This window comes from Rhinoraja longicauda, chromosome 41, assembly GCF_053455715.1.
Source record: "Rhinoraja longicauda isolate Sanriku21f chromosome 41, sRhiLon1.1, whole genome shotgun sequence".
Classification (NCBI taxonomy): domain Eukaryota; kingdom Metazoa; phylum Chordata; class Chondrichthyes; order Rajiformes; family Arhynchobatidae; genus Rhinoraja; species Rhinoraja longicauda.
The window spans coordinates 54,760-75,192 of NC_135993.1; the positions used below are offsets into that span (position 1 = coordinate 54,760).

General features: G+C 48.1%; 1 protein-coding gene across 1 annotated transcript; it reads right to left on the reverse strand.

The window, feature by feature from the left end:
- Positions 1–149: 149 nt before the first annotated feature.
- nop53 (NOP53 ribosome biogenesis factor) lies at positions 150–19,582 on the reverse strand. Its single transcript, XM_078431215.1, has 13 exons — positions 19,318–19,582; positions 17,671–17,735; positions 15,222–15,306; positions 13,791–13,978; positions 12,712–12,782; positions 11,441–11,536; positions 10,469–10,573; positions 10,073–10,252; positions 7,262–7,437; positions 6,071–6,137; positions 5,021–5,097; positions 4,102–4,158; positions 150–244 (listed from the first exon to the last, which is right to left on the reverse strand). The coding sequence occupies exons 1-13, from the start codon at positions 19,533–19,535 to the stop codon at positions 238–240; spliced, it is 1,392 nt and encodes a 463-aa protein (XP_078287341.1). The 5' UTR covers positions 19,536–19,582; the 3' UTR covers positions 150–237.
- Positions 19,583–20,433: the final 851 nt, after the last annotated feature.

Consider the following 20,433-nt stretch of genomic DNA (forward strand, 5'->3'; position numbering starts at 1 on the left):
GTGCCACCAGTTTACTCTGGAACATCAGAGTTTGAGGGAAGACTTTTAGAAGCATATAAAATGATGAGGGGCATAGACAGGGCCCAACTATGCTGCCAGACCCAAACACTCACACCAGAACAAAGTAACAGCCAGCAAGTCGGTCGGTGCACAGCAAAATGTCCATGACGTTTATTGGCAAACAATAATAGCTACTATCACCTCCAGACGCGGGATTCTCACTTCTGTTTCCAGAGGCTACAATCTGAAAAATAAAAATGGTAATGGTAAGAGGTGGAAGTTACTGAGAAATACTAGACAGCAGGAATGTAATAAGAAGGGAGCTGCAAGAGACTTTAGTGCTCCACTCGTAACCACAGTATAAGTCTTTTACATGTAGACAGTAGCAGTGACAAATGTCACCCTCTTCCCAGGGCTGAAGCAGATCATCAGGTGCATTGTTAAAGCATTAGGATCAATGCCCTCAGAGGCTCTGTGACAGAGACAAGTGCTTTCATTCCAGACAGATCATTGCTGCAGACAGCAGTGAGGTGACAACAGCAATTAGCGGGGCTAGCTCTAATGCTCAGGCACATATTCAATCTGAGCTTTCCTCTTATGTCAGTGGAATCTCCCGAGCCTGGAGCTTAGACGTAAAGATTTACAGTCTTCTATATTGACCAGCACACAAATGTATTTAAATACAGATATCATCAATCTGGTTTTGTTCCATTTTCAAATGAATTTGATTCTGCTGGAGGATTAAAGTAATAGAGTGGAGTGGAGTGGAGGCTTGTACAAGAATCACATTCTGATATGTAATGCATCAGTTCCCTTTCGCTCAGCAGGATTGATGGGAAATGGTGATGTCTAATCAGGTGGGGATGATTGGGGTAGCTTGGTTTTATAGAGGAAGAGAGAGCTGAGAAACAGATGGTGCAAAGACAAAATTGAGCGAGGATTTTTTTCCTGGGGAAAAGTATGGAAATTCATCAAAATGGCAGGAAATAAAAATCCCAAACAGAGGGGTTGGAGGGGAAGTGGTGGTACATAGTTCCCTGAAAGTGGTGTCACAGGGAGATAGAATGGCCAAAAAGGTTTCTGCTGAATTCCTATCCATTCATCAATCAGGGTATTGAGTATAATTGGGAGGTCATGTTACATTTGTACAAGATGTTGGTGAGGCCACATTTAAAGTGTGTTTTGTTTTGGTCACCCTGTTATAGGAAAGATGTTGTTAAGCTGGAAAGAGTACAGAGAAAATTCAAAAGGATGTTGCCAGGATTCGAGGGCCTGAGCTATGGGGAGAGGTTGGGCAGGCTAGGATTTGATTCCTTAGAGTTCAAAAGGATGAAAGGTAATCTTAGAGGTGTATAAGATTGTGAGAGGCATTACCCTAATGACCCAGAGTAGAGCAGTGAAGAAATTGAGGACAAAGGATTAAGATGAGAGGGGAAAGATTTAATAGGAATCTGAGGGGCAACTTTATGATATGTGGAATGAGCTGCCAGAGGAGGCAGGTACCATAACTACATCTAAAGGTCATTTGGAAATGTACATGGACAAGAATGGTTTAGAGGGACATGGGTCAAATATAGGCAGATGAGAGGAGTGTAGATGGAGCATCTTGGTCAATGTGGCCAAGTTTCTGTGCTGTATGACTCAAAATTAATGGGGGGCTCCCTTCCAGTGACAGCAAGGAGTTCAGAGAGCTGTGTGACCATCAGCTTGCTGAAGAGTACATGGGAAAATAAACTTGCAGGGCAGGGGTTAAACGGGTTAAATTACAAGAGGAAATTACACAAACTAGGAGTGTAGGTTATGCAATTTAAAATGTTGAGGGGCAGGGAAGCACCTTTACTACAACGTGTAGGTTTGGCCTGGAACTGCCTGCTGAGGGCAGCAATGTGGACATAGTCACAAGCTGCCTGGATTAGAGGGTATTTGTGAGCAGAACAGGTTGGACAAACTTGGATTGTTTTCTCTGGAACGTCAGAGGCTGAGGGGAGACGTGATAGATATATAAATAGATATATATAAATAAAAGTATATCACTGACAGGGTAGATAGTCAAAGCTTCTCCCAGGGCAAAAATGTCAATTACTAGGGGGCATAGCTGTAAGATGAGAGGCAAAGTTCAAAGGCAATTTGTGGGGCCAGTTTTTCTTCAAATACAGAGAAGTGGGCATCTGGAAACCGTTGTCGGGCATGGTGGAGGGGGCAGATATGATGGAGGCATTTATGAAGTTTTTAGATAGACACACGGATATGCAGGCAACGGAGCAATATACATCACACGCAAGCAGAGAGAATGAGTTTAACAGCATCATGTTCAGCATGGGCATCGTGGGCTGAAGGGCCTGTTCCAGTGCTGAGCTGTTCTACAGGAGAGGAGAGAGCAGGAATGGAGTTGGCACGGACTCAGTGGATTGGAAGATTATGTCTGGGATGTAACCATTCTGTCATTTAAGGATGAAAAATAAACTGTTTTTGATGTTAAAGAATCTGGGACTGAGGAAGAGGGCAGATTCTAAAAATCACAGACAAGCATTCTTCAATAAAGTTAGGAACATTCTTTACATATCACGGGTAAATCTTCCCTTTCCACCAAATTGTGAATTTAAATTGAGATTAATATATTTTGGTTATTCAAAGGTTTACAGGATATGAGTAAAAGGTCAGGGGATACTGGGCTACGATGATCCAAGAGTGTAACAAAGAGCAAACCGGACTGGGGCAGCAGTCACATCCTCCTTGTCCCATCGCAAGGACAGGCCGAGTGGGGACGGGCAAAGTGGATGAGTAATATTGCACTGAGGAGGGAGAGGGGGAGAAGGCAGTGGGAAAGGTCAAAGCAAGGTCGGGTGATTGGGGTTAGGAGCAAGGACACTGCTGTGAATGCAGGATGCACTGGGATTTGCTGGCAGACTGTCGTTGCTAGAAGTTTCCAGATTAAATGGAAAAAGATCGTAAATTGTTCCAGATGTCCAGAGTGCCACGAGGGAGTGCCACATAGTTCCAGAGAAATTAAACTGGAGGGGAGGGGGGAAACCAGAGACACAGAAAAAAAATTAAAAAAATTACAAGCCCAATCTTCAAAGACTGCAACACTGGCTTGATTTACTTTTCAAAAACTTTGGTGTACACGGTTTTCACAGATTAACTCCAAACACACTGCCTCTTTGTCAAAGGGCAGTGGAAGCAGATGTTGGAATGTTTTTAAGGCAGAGACAGAGGGTTTCTTGACGGGCAGTTGCAGAGCAGGCGGGGATGTGGCACTCAGGTTACAGGTAGATCAGGAGTGATGTTACTGAATGTGGAGCAAACGCAAGGGGCCTACTCCAACACACACAGTACAGAGCAGCAGTTGTTACCGGGGTAGGTGTCTGACAGAGCAGCAGTTGTTACCGGGGTAGGTGTCTGAAGAAGGGTCCCAACCCAAAACATCGCCCGCCCATTCACTACGATGCTGCCTGACCTGCCGAGTTACTCCAGCATATTGTAGTTTGTTCTTTGAAAGCAAAATCAGGATGTGAAATGGTGGGTAAAAAAAGCACGCAAAGCTCTGGAATAACTAAGCATTTTTGGACAACATGGATAGGTGACAATTCACAGAGTGCTGGAGTAACTCAGCGGGTCAGGTAGCATCTGTGGAGAACGTGGATAGGTGACATTTCAGAGTGCTGGAGTAACTCAGCGGGTCAGGCAGCATCTGTGAAGAACACGGATAGGTGACATTTCGATCTGGACCCTTCTTCAGAATGAACAGTGGGTAACGTGTTCGTTAAGATAGACCAGTAGAGTTGTGTTTGGCTTGGGATGATGGTGTAAGGCTGGAGACAGCAAGTGCAGTGTGTAAATGAGGTAGAGGATTACTCCACAGGCCCATGCAGTGACTTGCACGTTACTAAACTGTAATCAATGGTGAATCTCAAATTATTTCAAGACCTGTCTGTCTCACAAAGACTTCACCCATAGCTCGCAATTCCCCACAAATACTTGACTTTAAATACACAATAATGAAAGCTTCACACGTGAACGTGGAAGTGGCAAGTCACGTTACACTGGGTTACTGAGCTCACACTGATACTGGCCTCTGCAGCAGCACGATAGTACACTTACGTAACTTCTCGGAACGCCCTCTTCTCAACGTATTTTAACTTGTGCTTCCTCTTGAATCTATGAAAGAAAAGTCATGAACGGGTGGTTGCCAAGAGACGTCTCCAAAGCAGGCAAAGCCATTTTACTAATCGACCTGCAAAACCACACGGCATCTGCCAGAAGACTCAGACAGCATGGAAACAGGCCCTTAGGCCTAACTTGTCTACACTGATGGACCCATTTGGTCCATATCCCTCTAATCCTTTCCTATTGTCTACAGAAAGATCAATTATATAATTCAAAGAGAACCATTGTTTTCCCCCAGTGGGTCAACACCTATCTATTCACTACCATCACTACCATATTTATTCTGTCTCATTCTACTTTATGCAATCTTGTTATGTCGTTTCCATTAAAACACTGACCACATATCAAACCAATTTCTTTGTTTATATTGCAGTTTGGGACTCCCCAAGATTGCAAAGGGCAACGTTGAACTCAGCTCCTTGTAAGAGAGTCCAAGCCATGTGTAAGAGAGTCCAAGCCATGTGCATTAAAGATGGATACTATCGTTGCCTGCTTCGTTCCAGAACTTCAAATGGTGCATCTCAATGTGGGGCGAGTGGACAGAGGATCTATTAGTGCCTGTCTGTATTACTCTGTTGCTGATTACAAATATAAAAGACCCATTAGTCAGAGGGGAGCTGAGCTGGGAGTGTTCGGCCCATGATGTCACGTTAAAACGGCCAAACAAACGACATCCAGAGTCACAGTGACAGTGTGGAAACAGGCCCATTGGCCCAACTTACTCACACCCACCAACCTGCCTGCGTTTGGTCCATATCCCTCCAAACCGGTCCTATCTAAATGTTTCTTAAACGTTACGATAGTACCTGCCTTAACTACCTCCTCCAGCAGCTTGTTCCATACACCCACTTACTTTGCTCTTTGCCGAGGTTCGATCAGATTTCTCTTCTGTAAGCTCTTAAAGCGATCAGCGAGGATGCTGCCCTCTGGCTGTCAAAGCAAGAGGCACACGACAGATCAGAGGCTAAGTCACCATCTCCATTCAAGGTGAACATTAGTAGCACAGCAGACCAGGAGCAAGTGCTCCACAGCAGACTGTCCCACCCGGAGCAAGTGCTCCTCACTCTGGGCATTTACATCCAGTTACTTCAATAACAAAAGCAAGGTTCTGCATGTGGTGCATCCTGATAAAAATCTAGTTAAATATTACAAACTATAGTATGGTATATTGTACTTTGTTTGGCATGGCATATCCAAAAAAGTTAAAGTGCTGGAGTAACTCAGCGGGTCAGGCAGCATCTGTGGAGAACATGGGTAGGTGACGTTTCGAGTCAGGACCCTTTTTCTATCCACATGCCCCAGAGATGCAGCCTGGCCTGCTGAGTTACTCCAGCATTTTGCGTGGGTTTTTTTGTAAACCAGCATATACACATTGAAGGACATTGCCCTTCAGTTGTGAATGGAAAGGGGAGCCCTGGATGTCACGCCTGTCCTCAGTTCTCAGAGCACAGCCCACTGGGCAGTGCCCGAGAAACCCTGAGCTCTCTTCACATTCGCAGCACAGCCGGGAATACTTTGTGCGCAAGGATGGCTCTCATCATGGGGCAGGCGAGGACAACCTGTCCCTCGGAACACGGCCATCAGTGGGGTAGGAAAGGATGGATGGGAGGAATGGTCAGAGGTACGAGAGTGAGAGCGTGACACAACAGCTCACTAATTGTTCCAACTCTGTCCTCGGGGCAGAAGCCACCATTGTCCCGTGCAGGGAGTGGGAAGGATGGGCAGTGGAGGGAGGAAAGAGGATGGATGGATGCAGGAGGAGGGAGAGAGATGGGATGGAAGGAGATGTCATGGTGGAGGGGTGGAGGAGGGAGCAGCGCAAGAAGGAAGAGTATAAAATGGGGGAGTAGAATACAAAGGGACGGTGCACCAAACTGTGTTGAGACGATGCAGCAATACCAACCTTCAGTGCCCGCAGTGATCCGGCCAGCTCATCACTGAGCTTCACGTCAAGGTCAGGGTCCTGGTACCTGGACAGGACAGTAAGCACAAGACCCAGTCAGCAGACCCTCAAGCACACAGACTACAGCTACTGTGAACCCCAATAATAACACGGCGAGACCTCACTGAGAGCACAAACAGAACAGGCCACATTTAGTGTGAACAGGTACAGGTGTAACCCTCCAGCCTTAACGAGAGCATAGAACATTAAACAGCACAGCAGCGGCAGCGGGACCTTCAGCCCACTATGTTTGGTCCAAACATGATGCCAAGTTACCCTTTCACACTGTTACAACGTTGGCGAACCAATCTCTACACCCAGTTGCCTCTTCGCTATGAACAACAGTAATGATGCTATTTACACTGCACTTGACAAAATGGTAGAGCTGCTGTATCGAAACAGATGATACAGATGTATCAGATGCCCCTCACTTCCTCTGAACATGTGCTACTTGCTTCATTAAACAGGAACAGTTCCGATTATTGTTCCACGATAGTTTCCGGGAACATTGTCTGTCCTTCCCCTGCACAATGCAGAAAGCTTTACTGTCAGTTGCAGAGTCTGCAGCGTTAGCAGCAGCAGAGGCCAAGACTTGAGGCATTCAGGCAGCCTGCACTGCACAGGCAGTGACACTGGCTCACACAACGCTTGCTGCTTTGTCCTCAGCTGCTGCCAAAAACCAGGTCAACTTTTATAGTCCAGCTTGTCTACAATGACCACGATGCATCTCCATTTCAAGTGATTCACCAAGAATTTTAAGGAGGCCAAAGTTGAAAGATGTGCATGTGGTTTTTTTGTTTCACAGTGGGTGGTGAATGCCTGGAACAGCTGCCGGCGGAGGTGGTGGAAGCAGACAAGACAATGGTGTTTAAAAGACTTTTGGATAGAGTCAGGGGATGCAGGGAATGGAGGGATCTGGATGAAGAGCAGGAAAACAAGAATTGGTCTTGCCTGTGCTGTACTTTTCAAAGTTCTGTATAACAAGTAAAATCACAGTGGAAGCTCCATCACCAAGTGTATTTAAGGCAAAGAACGCTGGATATCCCTCGCTGTATCAGCCCACCCCTGCAGCACACACACCCAGAGGCAACTTGGTGTATCAGCCCACCCCTGCAGCACAGACACACCCAGAGGCAACGCGGGAACACTCACTTCAAGCGGCCCAGGCGGCGAGGTTTGCTGTCTTCCACTTTCCGCTTCTCCGTGCGCTCGGCTTTTCTCTCTGCCCGTCTCATCTCCAGTTGCTTCACTTCCCCCTTGATGGATCGCAGGCGGAACAGCTGCTGCTGCCTCTCCCGGGCTCGCTTCTGCTCCTTTAGCCTCAGCGCCTGAGATAACACGAGGAACAGCGACACAGAGTTGGAGACAGACATGGCGAGCTGGGACAGGACAATCCCGGCAAGTTTGAAAGGCTGCTTAACATTGATGGTCTTTCCCCTCTCAGGGTAACGGATTCTAAAACTGGGAAGATCGCCGTTGTCTGGACTGGTGACTGACAGAAGGACTGATGAGAGTTGTGAACGATGACTGGTGGAGTCATCATACAACAGAGCTCTGGGACACACGGCCTGAAGGGGCAATCAGGCAGAACCAACGGCAGCTTCCAAAGGATCTGTTCCCCAGAGTGGAAGAAACTAAAACCACACGGCACAGGCTTAAGGTGAGAGCGGAGATTTAAGAGGGACCACGAGGGTAACCTTTCACTCAGGGGGTAGTCTGTATATGGTACGAGCCACCAGAGAAAGCTATAGATATGATTATAAAATGGCTTTTATTAGCCATTTGGACAGATATACAAATAGATATACAAATTTGTCTCTGGGACAAATACTGGCCCAGTATGGACTAGCCCACTATGCCAACCTGGTCAGTATGGACTAGATGGGAAGAAGGGCCTATGTCCGTGTAGTACAGCTCGTGGTTTTTCAATGGCAGTACAATAAGCTGTCTGCTCTCTGTCCTTCTCTGACATGTTCCCTTGCAGGGCAAGAGATTCTCTACAAATGAAACTTAACAGACAGAAGCTGATGAATGGTCACGCCAGTACAAGCAGAAGAAAGGCGGGGAGGGAGAGGAAACAATTGGTGTAAACCATCGGAGTCCACTTCCAGTCCTAGTCTGATTAAAGATCAGACTGATCTTGTTCAAACTGCCAAGATTAAGGCCAATAAATGAGGAACCCTTTATTCATTAGCTGCCATCGCCTCTGTAAATAAACCCCACTGATGATTGCCTGGAGTGGGTGTCGAGAGTGTTTAAGTGTCCAAAGTACCACCAACAGAACATTTTAGTTCTTAGTTGCTTCAACTGAACAGGCTCGTGAAAACAACACACACACACACACAAATATACAATCAGTAACCTCATTACTAATGAGCATCATACGTGGTTTATAAACACAGTCCGCAGTGTGGCCAAGCGCAGGAGAGCTGTGCGCGGAGAGATGAACAATGCCTTTCCTGTTCACTGCATGAGGAAGGAGAGCAGTTGTGGGATGGTGAGCACGGGCTCGATGGGCAGAAGAGCCTGTCTGTGTGCTGCACGGCTCTGTACTGACACCGCGACTCGCACTGCCCTCAGTTCCCAGCTGCCCACTCGGCAGAGCCTGGGAATCCCTGTGTTGTCCTCACATTCCCAGACCGGGGTCGTGGGAATTCTTTGTGCGCAAGGATGTCTCTCATCATCAGGCAGGGAGATTAATCTGGGTTTCTGGGTGCAGCCAGTGGGACCCCAAATGAATGACAAATCCTTTTAGACCTTCATTATGTCCATCGTTTAACATAGAACAGCACAGCACAGGAACAGGCCCTTCAGCCCAAATATCCATGCTGAACATGATGCAAAGACCACATCTCCTCTGCCTGCACATAATCCACCATTCCCTGCATATCCATCTACCTGTGTAAAAGTCTCTTAAACACCACTATCATATCTGGCTCCAACCCCCCCCCCAGCACACGTACTCACCCAAACCCCCCCCCCCCCAGCACACGTACTCACCCCCCCCCCCACACCAGCACACGTACTCACCCCCAACCCCCCCCCCCCAGCACACGTACTCACCCCCCCCAGCACACGTACTCACACGTACTCACCCAAACCCCCCCCCCCCCAGCACACGTACTCACCCCCCCCCCCCCACCCCAGCACACGTACTCACCCCCAACCCCCCCCCCCAGCACACGTACTCACCCCCCAACCCACCTCCAGCACAGCGCTCCAGGTACTCACTACACGTTGTGTAAGAAACCTGCCCTTCACATCTTCTTTAAATTTTGCCTCTCACCGTAAAACGAAATCCTCTGGTATTTGATTTTTTTTCCAGCCTGAACCAATAGGCTCTGACTATCTACCCTATCTATGCCTTTCATAAATTTGATTTATTTCTATCAGGTCTGTCTGCAACCTCTGGTGATCCAGAAAAAAAGAATCAAAAAGTGTGCAACTTCTCCCTGTAGCTTATCCTTTAATCCAGGCATCATTCAGATAAACCTCCTCCGCACCCTTTCCAAAGCCTCCTGCTGCTTCCTGTAATGGTGTCCAGAACTACACACAATACTCCAAATGCAACCTGACCAAATTCCTATAAAGCTACATCATGGCACCCTGACTCTTGTACTCAATGCCCCGACCAATGAAAGCAACCACACCAGATGCCTTCTTACCCATGTCACTTCTCAAATAAAGCACCATTTACTGATACAATCAATCAACTTTTTATTTTAGTTGTCTCACAAACTCCCCTCCTCTTCACAACAGCGTTGGTACGTTTAGTTGAACACCAACTGATCAACTGATGGGCCCTAGTTCACATCCCAGCAGTGCAGCCTTCGCACTACATTTAGTTGAACACCAACTGATCAACTGATGGGCCCTAGTTCACATCCCAGCAGTGCAGCCGTCTCACTGGAGGATTCCTCTGATTTTGCTCCTGTCTACTGTGTAAAATTACATCTCACCCACCTGTCTTTTGAATATTTTTTCCCTTTTCCGATCCTTTTCGGTTTTCTTCTCACGAGAGAAAATATTCCACACGGATCCTTCTGCTGCCTCAGTGTTGCCACTGGGATGAGAGCCTGACTCCTGTTCCTCACCTTCCGACTCCTCCAGCAACCCCTGACACAACTCCTGGAGGGCTGTTTCCTGCAAGTGCACCAGACACAGCCCGTTAGATCAGATCATACATCAGGTCCAAGCAGAGGGAGGCAGCAGCAGCCACAGTAGATCAAAGAGGGGAAGAGAAGGAACACATTGGCACCTGGCTAAGCTGATCCCTTCCATCCCTGTGAGATGCAACCTCAGAGACCAGAGGGAGCGATGGTCAGAAAAGGGCAAAGGGAATACAACATCCACTCTTACCTTTGTTGGAAGTTCAGCTACAGGCGGCAACGCTACCTGCCGATTAATTTTCTCCTCAGCTCTCCGCTTCTTAACTTCCACTTCATGAGCAGCAAGGAGCAGAGCCTATGTGAACAAGATATCATTTAAAATATCATTAGGGCAGCACAGTGGCGCAATTAATAGAACGGCTGCCTCACAGTGCTAGAGACCCGGGTTCCATCCTAACCCTAGGTGCTGGCTGTGTGGAGTTTGCACATTCTCCCTGTGACCGCGTGAGTTTTCTCTGGGAACTCCAGTTTCCTCCCACATCCAAAAGGTTTGTAGGTTAATTGTCCTCTATAAAATTGCCCGTGTGTGTAGGAAGTGGATGAGAAAGTGGGATAACGTAGAACGAGTGTGAATAGGAGATCAATGATCGACATGGAGGGTGAGGTGAAGGGCCTGATACCATACTGTATCTCTAAACTAAACCACAATTAAAATACTACCAACATCAAACTCTATGCAAGTGCATTTTATTCAGATAAATGGTTATTTACGTGAAGCATCAAAGTAACGAACATTAATTGTTGTTTTCTGTTCTTTGGTAAAATACGTTGACTCTTCAACTGATTCATCACAAGGCACAGGGCAGGAAGGCTATCAGGCGTGATTGGTCAAAAGGCCATCTGGAGGATTGATGCCAGGCAGCAAACATCACCGACTGACCATTACCGGCCGACCATCACCAACTGACCACTGACCATCACCGGCCGACCATCACCGGCCGACCATTGACTGACTACCGACCGACTAACCATCACCAACCGACCATCTGCGTCTGACCATCACTGACCGACCATCAGTGGCTGGCCATCACTGACTGACCATCAGGCATGATTGGCCAAAAGGCCTACTGCATTGGATTGGTGCCAGGCAGCAAATATCACTGACGGCTGTGCAGCTACAAAGTGCGTTTCCAGGAGAGGTCGCTGCCTTCCATCACCTTACCTGATGAGATTCAAACGTGGGGTTATACGATCCTCCCGGGGCAATCACTTCTAGCGCTGACACTTGTGAGGGTTTCTGCTGCTGTTTGACTGGCCGCTGTTTAAGATAAAGAAGAGAATGTAAAGGCGTTAGCATTCTCCATTGCAACTAAACTAAAATCCGTTTCCTCTGAAAGTTATTCATACCCAAAGTGAAAACAGGTTTCACATTTCAGAAAATCTGGAAAACTGCACAACAGCTGGATAGGAAAGGTTCAGAGGGATTATGGGATTAATAGGATAACTTAGATAGAGCTTGACCGAAGGGCCTGTTTCGTGCCGTATGACTGAATAACAGTTGATTTAATACTCACACCAAGACTAGAATATTGTCCTGCCTCAGTGTGTAATATTCTCCATTTAATTTATCTACTTAACAAACAACATACATTTACTTAGCAACTCCAACACTGCAAAATGTGCTGCCATGCTTCACAAAAGCATTATCAGATGCAAGTTGACAATAATCTACATGCAGAGAATCAGCTTAAATGACACAGTCTATACAACTCAATAAAAAACAGTTGCCTTTATGGGTCTTACATTACAGGCAAAAGATCAACAAATGAAGGGTCCTGACCCAAAGAGTCACCTCTCCATTCACTCCACGGATGCTGCCCAATCTGCTGAGCTCCTCCAGCACTTTGTTTTACTTTTGATCAAGAGACAGTGAGTTGGGAAATAATTCAAGACTTAGCAGCTGAAAGCATGGAAAACATAGAGAAATGTTTTTTTTAAATTAATTTGTGTCTCATGCTGAAACTCCCAGGATACTGTGCCAGGAACATAAGTGGTCACAACATTGCTGTCATGATAACAGACATCTGGAGAAAACAACACCTCACAGGGGAGTGTCTCCCCTGTCACAACGCTGCAGGAACAGGTTGAAGATAACTGTAGCTCTGCGTACAGGTATGCACAGCAAAGCGATACTACCAGCATTCTTCTGCTTCCCCATGCAAGCGGCTGCCAACATACCAGGGACAGGGAATAGAGCTGAAGAATAGGACCTCCTCTAGAGCTGTGAGGCAATGGCTCTACCCGCTGCACCACTGCCTTGCATTGATTGAAGATGACCTTCTGCTTACATCTTGCCTCACTCAGAAGCACCAAGTCACTATCCCAGAGTAAACCTTGGTGGGCCGATGTGCCTGATTCCATGCTGTATAGCTCTATGACACTACTGCGATGTGTGTTCAATTAAAACCGCTTTTGCGATCCTCACACACCTACCTTTGGTCTTTTTCTCTTGGTCTGTTCCAGGAACCACTCCTCTTTGCCTTCAAGTTCTTGGTCTAGGGGATCTTAAGTGAAAGAAGCAAACAGTGGATTGACAACAAGAGTGGCGGCAAAGGACTAGGCATATACTCACAAACCAAGTTTATAAAAAGCAAAAGAAAAGCTACAGATCCGGTATAAAACAGAATACTGTAAATAATAGATAGGATAGTATCAATAGATGAAGAAAAGGTCAAGATAATTATAAAATAAAAACATTAAAAACTTCATCTTCAACTCACATGAATGATCGTATTTCTCTTCCCACAGATGCAGCCACACCTGTTAAATGTTTCCAGAATTTTGTGTCTATTTTAGATTTCCAGTGCCTACAGTTTTTTGGTATTTCTTGTTGGTTATATGATTCTAAGTGAAAAGAGCTGAAACGCGAGCCCCATTCCCTTCTCCAGCCCAGCACCAACCTCTATGGCCCAGCGGTGTTAAACACTAGGACAGGTTTATGGAGGTAGGTCTTGGTGGTGGATGAATGGCTGGGTGGCAATGCCAGAGAAGATGAGGAAAGAAACAGAGTTGAATGGTACAGGTCCCCCTTTGGAACAACTGGACAATGTATGCACGTGAAGAGTGGTGATTTGGAAAAAGGCCCCCAAAAAAGGTCTACTGATCAAAAAGCATCCCTGGAGGACATGGATGGGAGATATTTCAGGTCGAGACCATTCTTCAGACAGATTGTGGGGTGGAAGAGAGGAGAGGTAGGATAAATTGGCATCTAATAGGTTAATACAGGTGAGGGGGGGTTTGATAGGCAGATGGTGGACAAAGGCCCGAGATGGAAAGACAGAAGGTGTGATACAAAACAATTAAAGAGATGCAAATTGTGAAGCTAGAGGAAGGAATGCAAGTGGAAGGGGAGAAATAGGTGCAGGTCCAGGGGGGGCAAAGGGGAGAGGGGAATTGGAGAATGTTATGTCCATATCATTGGACTGTGAGCTACCCAACTCAGCATCAGCATCACTGCCCTGGTGATCGAGGAGGGGGTGCAGCTTCGCAGGTGAGGTTCACCTGTCACTTACTTGTGTTTGACCAAAGGTCGAAGAAGCCTCGGCTGGGGTTGTTGTTGGCACAGGGCTTGGTTTTCACTGCAGGTTTCTTCAGTCTGGCATATAGCAGCCGCTCTTTCCGACGGATAATCCCATAACGCTTCTCCTGATCCGTTTTCTTTCTTAGCTTCCGACTGTTGGGAATCTGATGTGCTAAAATACTGACAGAAATGGGATAGACATAAAATTACACCTCTTGATTCAAAAAATTGTAAAGCAGAGGATTACGATAAAACAGCAGTTCACAAAATAAAAACTGCTATTGTTTTAATAATAATTAAGTGGAAGTGAAGATTAGAGTAGGTCCAGACCAGGGAATAAACCCGTGAACAACCAGCCCAATGCTGATGGACCTTGTCCATCCGTGTGCAAAGGGCATTTGGACAGGGACATGGGGAAGAACAGTCTAAAGGGAAACAGGCCAAAAAGCAGCCAAATTGGACCAGCTTAGATGGGGGTATGGATGAGATGGGCCCAGTTTCAGTGCTGTGTGACTTCTTATAAAACTACAATCCAGAGATCTCCATATCTGACAAGCTGTTTATTACATTTATACGTGGCTAGGTTCTGAAAGCCTGCAGACTATATTCAAGAAACTGATATTTAGACTACATATCATAGTAAACCCATGTTATAACAGACTGGGGGGGGGGGGGTGTCCGTCATTGCCGATTGTCCGCTATAACTGAGTAAGGGTTAGTCGTCCATTGAGAGAATCCCGGAGCCCCGTCACTGAGTGCTCAGTGGGAACCTCCCTCACCACACAGAGGCCGCCCGGCACCACCTTGTCCAGTGCGGGGAACAACAATAATCACTACCCTGCTGCTGATTCCCACTGTCAGAGTGAGAGCAAAACGGGAGGCATTGGGGTGAGAAACCCTGCCCTGCTCACAGTGAGATTCCCAGGACCAAGTGCCTGCCCAGAGTTCATGGTGAAAGGACATCGGTCGTAAATGTTAACTCCCTTTCTCCATCCAAAGACACTAACCTGCTGAGTGTACAAGCTTTTTTTAACAGCATAAATCCCAACACCTTGTCAATCTCTATGCCCTCCGCAGTGCAACTAACAGCCTGTGCTCTTCAAGAGACTATCACCCAAACAGTTAGAAAGAGGTTCGTAATAACGAGGGTTTACTGTATTTGAATACATGGGAACATACAAGATGGTCAATATCATTGCATTATTGGATGGTGGAACAGGTTCAAGGAACACTATGTTCTTCTCCTGCTCTTTGTACCTGCACTTCACAGTAGCATCACACACGTATCCAGTAACAGACCTGTCCCCCAGTACCATATACCAGAATCATACGGCAACAGACATTTTATGTCACTTCATCTGCATAGGTTTAGGTTTATTAGAGGGAACATTTGCTCAAGTACAATCTAGAGGAATGTACTCACTCTTTGGGAACTGCGACTTTGGAATCTGATTGTAGAACGAGATCAACCCACAGAGGCTTCAACTTTCCCTTATTGTGGATCAGGTCTATCAAACACAAAAAATGCATTAAGGTTCATGCACACAGAGAACTTTAAAACTTCTGTCAAGAGTACCTGTAGGAGCCATTTTGTGTTTATTAGCTATCTTAGCATATTATTTATATTATTTTGCATGCTGCTGTTATTTTTGGACACCAGGGGGTTGTCCTGAGATGAATGTTGGGCCTTATGTATATGGACTGGGAGGAGCCATGGGAGAGGCCAGAACTATGAGTATAATTCACCCAGCACTGACATAATGCTTCAGTAACACCAGCAGCCTGCTAAGATAATAGGGTCTTAGTAGCCATACAAGAGAAGCCAAGCCTACTAAACACAGCGTTTTAGTAAGTCAATAACAGGATACGAAGGAGTGATGGTGAGATACTAAATTTTAAAAAACAGAAGCTAACGACGGGAGACATACTAATTTGCTGTGTATTGTTACTTCAATAAATGACTAACTAAACTGAAACGTTGTGAAGATGTCTCTGTTGTGGTTTTTGCATCAAGAAATATCGCTCCCCTCCTTCGTCAATGGTAAGCTTTGGGACTGTATTGGGAAGACTAAAGTTGCCGCTACAGTACCTACACAAGGTTATAACTACATTATCTCGCTGAAATCTACTCCCTACATTTGTGAGTTTTCTTTCCCATTCATTAATTCCCATAGTGAGGGGGAAGCCAGGATTTAATGCCTTTCCTCATTGTGATGGTTGCGTTACCTGAACCTTCCTCAACCACTCCATGGTCTTAGACAACTTGGAGCTTCATGGAGCCATTTCAGAGAGGTCTGGTTCAGGGGGGGCATAGGAAAGGTCTAAGAGAGGGTGGGCAAGAGGTGCAGCTGGTTTGGGAAACACTTTCTCTGCATCCACAGCTCCCTGACAGAGGCAAACAAGTGAAAGAGTTGCAAAGCCAGGTTATGGCACACTTGCTTTTAACAGTCAGGCCACTGTAAACAAGTTGGGAAGTCACATTGCACTTTTTTTTTTTAAGTAAATTTATTTTTTTGTATGAAAGAGCAACTAAAACATTACTCAATCTAAAAAAGAATACACATATCAAGGCAAAATGTTATTACTCTCCTCTAAGAAGCACCCAAGCCCCAGCGTTGCCCAGCGGTCCTGAAAAGCGACCAAGATGCCCGTGGTCACAGAATGCTCCCTCTCCAGGGATACCCAGGCATGGACAAACCCAAAGGAGGTGTAGGCCCAAAGCAAGTGTACAGCAAAATGACCACGAGCTCCCCTGACCAACCCACCTCCTCCTCCAGGGACACCCAGGCTTGGACACAAACCTAAAGGGGGGTGGGGGCAGGCAGCCAGTCTGGGTGCAGCTCACAGCTGCCCACTGTCATGTCCCACAAATAGGCAGCTTGGCCAGGCCCAGCAGCAAAATGACCACGAGCTCCCCCGAGCGACCCATCTCGCTCCGCACTGGGTGGGCTGGCAATGACTTGGAGTACAGTGTGTACTTCTGCTCACCACATAACAGGACAGATGTGGAGGTTTTGGAGAGGGTGTAGAAGTGGTTTACGAGAACGCTGCCCGGATTAGTGGGTATTAGCTATGAGGAGAGGCTGGGTAAAGTTGGGTTGTTGTCTCTAGAGCAACCAGATGAAGTTTATAAAATTATGAGAGACCAACAAAGGGTGGACCGTCAGAGTGCAAATGTCAAATACTAAGGGCATTGGTTTAAGATGAGAAGAGGAAAGTTCAAAGAAGAATGTTTGAGACCATTTTTTGTAAAAAACAGAAAGTGTTGGGTGCTTGAAATGCGCTCAAAACAGATACAATAGCAAGTTTTAAAAGGCATTCAGTCAGAACAGGCAAGGAGAAGAAGGCGGCACGGTAGCGCAGCGGTAGAGTTGCTGCTTTACAGCGAATGCAGCGCCGGAGACTGCACTGTAAGGAGTTTGTACGTTCTCCCCGTGACCTGCGTGGGTTTTCTCCGACAACTTCGGTTTCCTCCCACACTCCAAAGACGTACAGGTATGTAGGTTAATTGGCTGGGTAAATGTAAAAATTGTCCCTAGTGGGTGTAGGAGTGTTAATGTACGGGGATCACTGGGCGGCACGGACTTGGTGGGCCGAGAAGGCCTGTTTCCGGCTGTATATATATGATATGATATGAAATACAATCCACATGCAGACAGATGGGATTAGTTAGATTAGCACAGACATTGTGGGCCAAAGGGCCTGTTTCTGTGCTATACTGTTGCGTGGCTGGGTGGGTTGGATGTGTGACTGATGTACACACATTGCAACCACTGTGACTGTGACTGTGCCTTCAAACAAACACCAACTGATGGAGATGTTTGGCTTTGAACAAATTGGTTCATTTCTCTCAGAAGGAAGAGGCTTCTCACCTTTCTTTTCATCTCCTGTGTCAACAAAGTACAGGCTGTCATCTGTCTTTTCAGACACGAGACCTCTGAAAATAAACAAAGTTCCATCAGACAATGTGAAACTGAGTTAGTGCAGTTTAGAACCAGTTTACATCCGATAGTCCAACTATTTGACATGAAGTTGCACATCAACACAAATACTTTATCACGTGCAGCAATTACAAGAGTTTGGGACAGCACATCCCTAGACAGGCAAACGCAAGGAAGCCTGGATGACAAAGGAAAATGAAGCCTCGATCAAGAGTAAGGAGGCATGGGGCAGGTTTAGGCAGCTGGGATCAAGTATATCCCTGGAGGAGTTTCAGGAACTAAAAAAGAAAATCAGATGGGCAAATAGGGGACAGGCGATTGCTCTGGCAGACAACATTAAGGATAAACCCAAGAGATTCATAAGTACATAAAGGGAAAAAAGGGTGACCAGTATAGTGTGGGACCCCTCAGGAATCAAAGCGGCCAACTCTGCGTGGAGCCACAGGAGGTGGGCAAGTTCCACAACGAATATTTCACCTTTTTACCGTGGAGAAAGACAGGAGGATGGGGAAGTGTCTTCAGAGCAGTCAGCGTTACAGCCAAAAAGGTACCGACGGTCCTGACACGTGTGAAGGTAGACAAACCTCCCGGGCCTGATCAGAGAGGGGAGGGAGGGGGGGGTCGTCTCGGTCTCTGTGGTAGGGGGGCGATGTCCTTGGGGGTCTGTCCGGGGGTGGGGGGGTCTGTCGTGAGGGATGTGGAGGGGGGGGGGGTGTGAGGGGTGTTGTCTCTGGGGAGGAAGAGTCTGTCGTGGGAGGTGTGAGGGGGTGTTGTCTCTGGGGGGATTGGGAGAGGTAGAGGGAGGGGGAGGGGTGTTGCCTGTGGGGGGAGTCTGTCGTGAGGGGGGGAGGTGTGTGTGAGGGGGGAGGTGTGTGTGAGGGGGGGAGGTGTGTGTGAGGGGGGGGGTGTGTGTGAGGGGGGGGGTGTGTGTGAGGGGGGGGGTGTGTGTGAGGGGGGGGTGTGAGGGGGGGGGTGTGTGTGAGGGGGGAGGTGTGTGTGTGAGGGGGGGGGTGTGTGTGTGAGGGGGGGGGTGTGTGAGGGGGGGAGGTGTGTGTGGGGGGGGGGTGTGTGTGAGTGGGGGGGGGGTGTGTGTGAGGGGGGAGGTGTGTGTGTGAGGGGGGGGGTGTGTGAGGGGGGGTGTGTGTGAGGGGGGGAGGTGTGTGTGTGAGGGGGGGGGGGTGTGTGAGGGGGGGTGTGTGTGGGGGGGGGTGTGTGTGTGAGGGGGGGGGTGTGTGAGGGGGGGAGGTGTGTGTGGGGGGGGGGTGTGTGTGAGTGGGGGGGGGGTGTGTGTGAGGGGGGAGGTGTGTGTGTGAGGGGGGGGGTGTGTGAGGGGGGGTGTGTGTGAGGGGGGGAGGTGTGTGTGAGGGGGGGGGAGGGAGTGTTGTCTGTGGGGGGAGAGTCTGTCGTGAGGGGGGTGCTGCGCGCGTGGGTGCCGGGCCCGTGGGTGCCGCGCCCGTGGGTGCCGGGCCCGTGGGTGCCGGGCCCGTGGGTGCCGGGCCCGTGGGTGCCGCGCCCGTGGGTGCCGGGCCCGTGGGTGCCGGGCCCGTGGGTGCTGCGCGCGCGTGTAACCCCACTCACCCCACGATGCGCTCCTGCAGCCGCACATCCTCCAGGAACTCCTCCACCTCCCGCACGTCGCTGTGTTTGTTCCAGCTCTTCTTCTTGTTCTTGTTGAGCCTTTTGCGGCGGCCCGAGGCGGCGGGACCCGGGGCAGAGAAGGGGTCGCAGAGCGAGGGGTCTGGGGGAGAGGGGCCCGGGCCAGAGGGCCCCGGGCGTGAGGCTCCGGCCGCCGCCATTACACAGACAGAGAGGGAGAGGCGAGGGCGGAGCCTCCCAGTGCACCGCCCCCTGCCGGCCACGGCCCGACTGGCAGCTTGGCGCCGGTGAGTTAAAGATACTAGAGGAGCCAGATGGACCACTCCGTCAAAACCGCCGATACTGAAGGGCCGTCCGCAAAGGAGCGGAACGTCCGCCATTTTAGTAAGCAAACCCCGCCGCTCGCTCTGCCTCTCGCAGTGTGATCAGTGTTATGGGGGAACAGTATGTGTGATGGTGCCATTAAAATGCAGAATATATCTCATCTGTCAACTCACAGATCTTTGTTATTTTTCTTTTAAAATGTTTCTGCAAGTTTCTGCCTACTAAAATGGCCGCCATGGCATGAACGGTTTTTAGGGTCGAGTGGTCTATCTTGCTCCTCTAGTATCTTTGCCAGCTAGACTTCAGTGTCTAGTCTTCACTCAGTCCCATAGTGTCTTACAGACAGTAATGTACTTTTGATGCAAAGCCACAGTTGTACTGAAGGAATCAGGGCAGTGAGTTTGTGCACAGCAACCTCCCCCAAAACTCTTTACTTCCATCTATCTGTCCAACCTCATTCCCTCCATCAGATTGTCTTTAAACCTTGAGTATGAAGGAACTGCAGATGCTGGTTTAAACCGAAGGTAGACACAAAGTGCTTGAGTAACTTAGCGGGACAGGCAGCATCTCTGGAGAGAAGGAATGAGTGACGTTTCAGATTGAGGCCCTTCATCAGATCTTCACTGGTCTGAGGAAGGGTCCCAACTTTGGCCTCGGCCCTCACCTCGGTGGTCATGAAATGCTTCGAGAGGCTGATCAAGAACCACATCTGTGCCTTCCTCCCTCGCAATATGGACCCGCTGCAGTTCGCATACCGTCCGAACAGATCCACGG

Excerpts from the sequence above, each read along its gene's own strand:
- nop53 (XM_078431215.1), bottom strand. The coding sequence starts at position 19,535 with ATGGCGGCGGCCGGAGCCTCACGCCCGGGGCCCTCTGGCCCGGGCCCC. Across the intron at positions 12,783-13,790 it reads CGACCTTTGGTCAAACACAA|ATCCCCTAGACCAAGAACTT; the intron begins GTAAGTGACAGG and ends CTTTCACTTAAG. Across the intron at positions 10,574-11,440 it reads CCACGTTTGAATCTCATCAG|GCTCTGCTCCTTGCTGCTCA; the intron begins GTAAGGTGATGG and ends TTGTTCACATAG.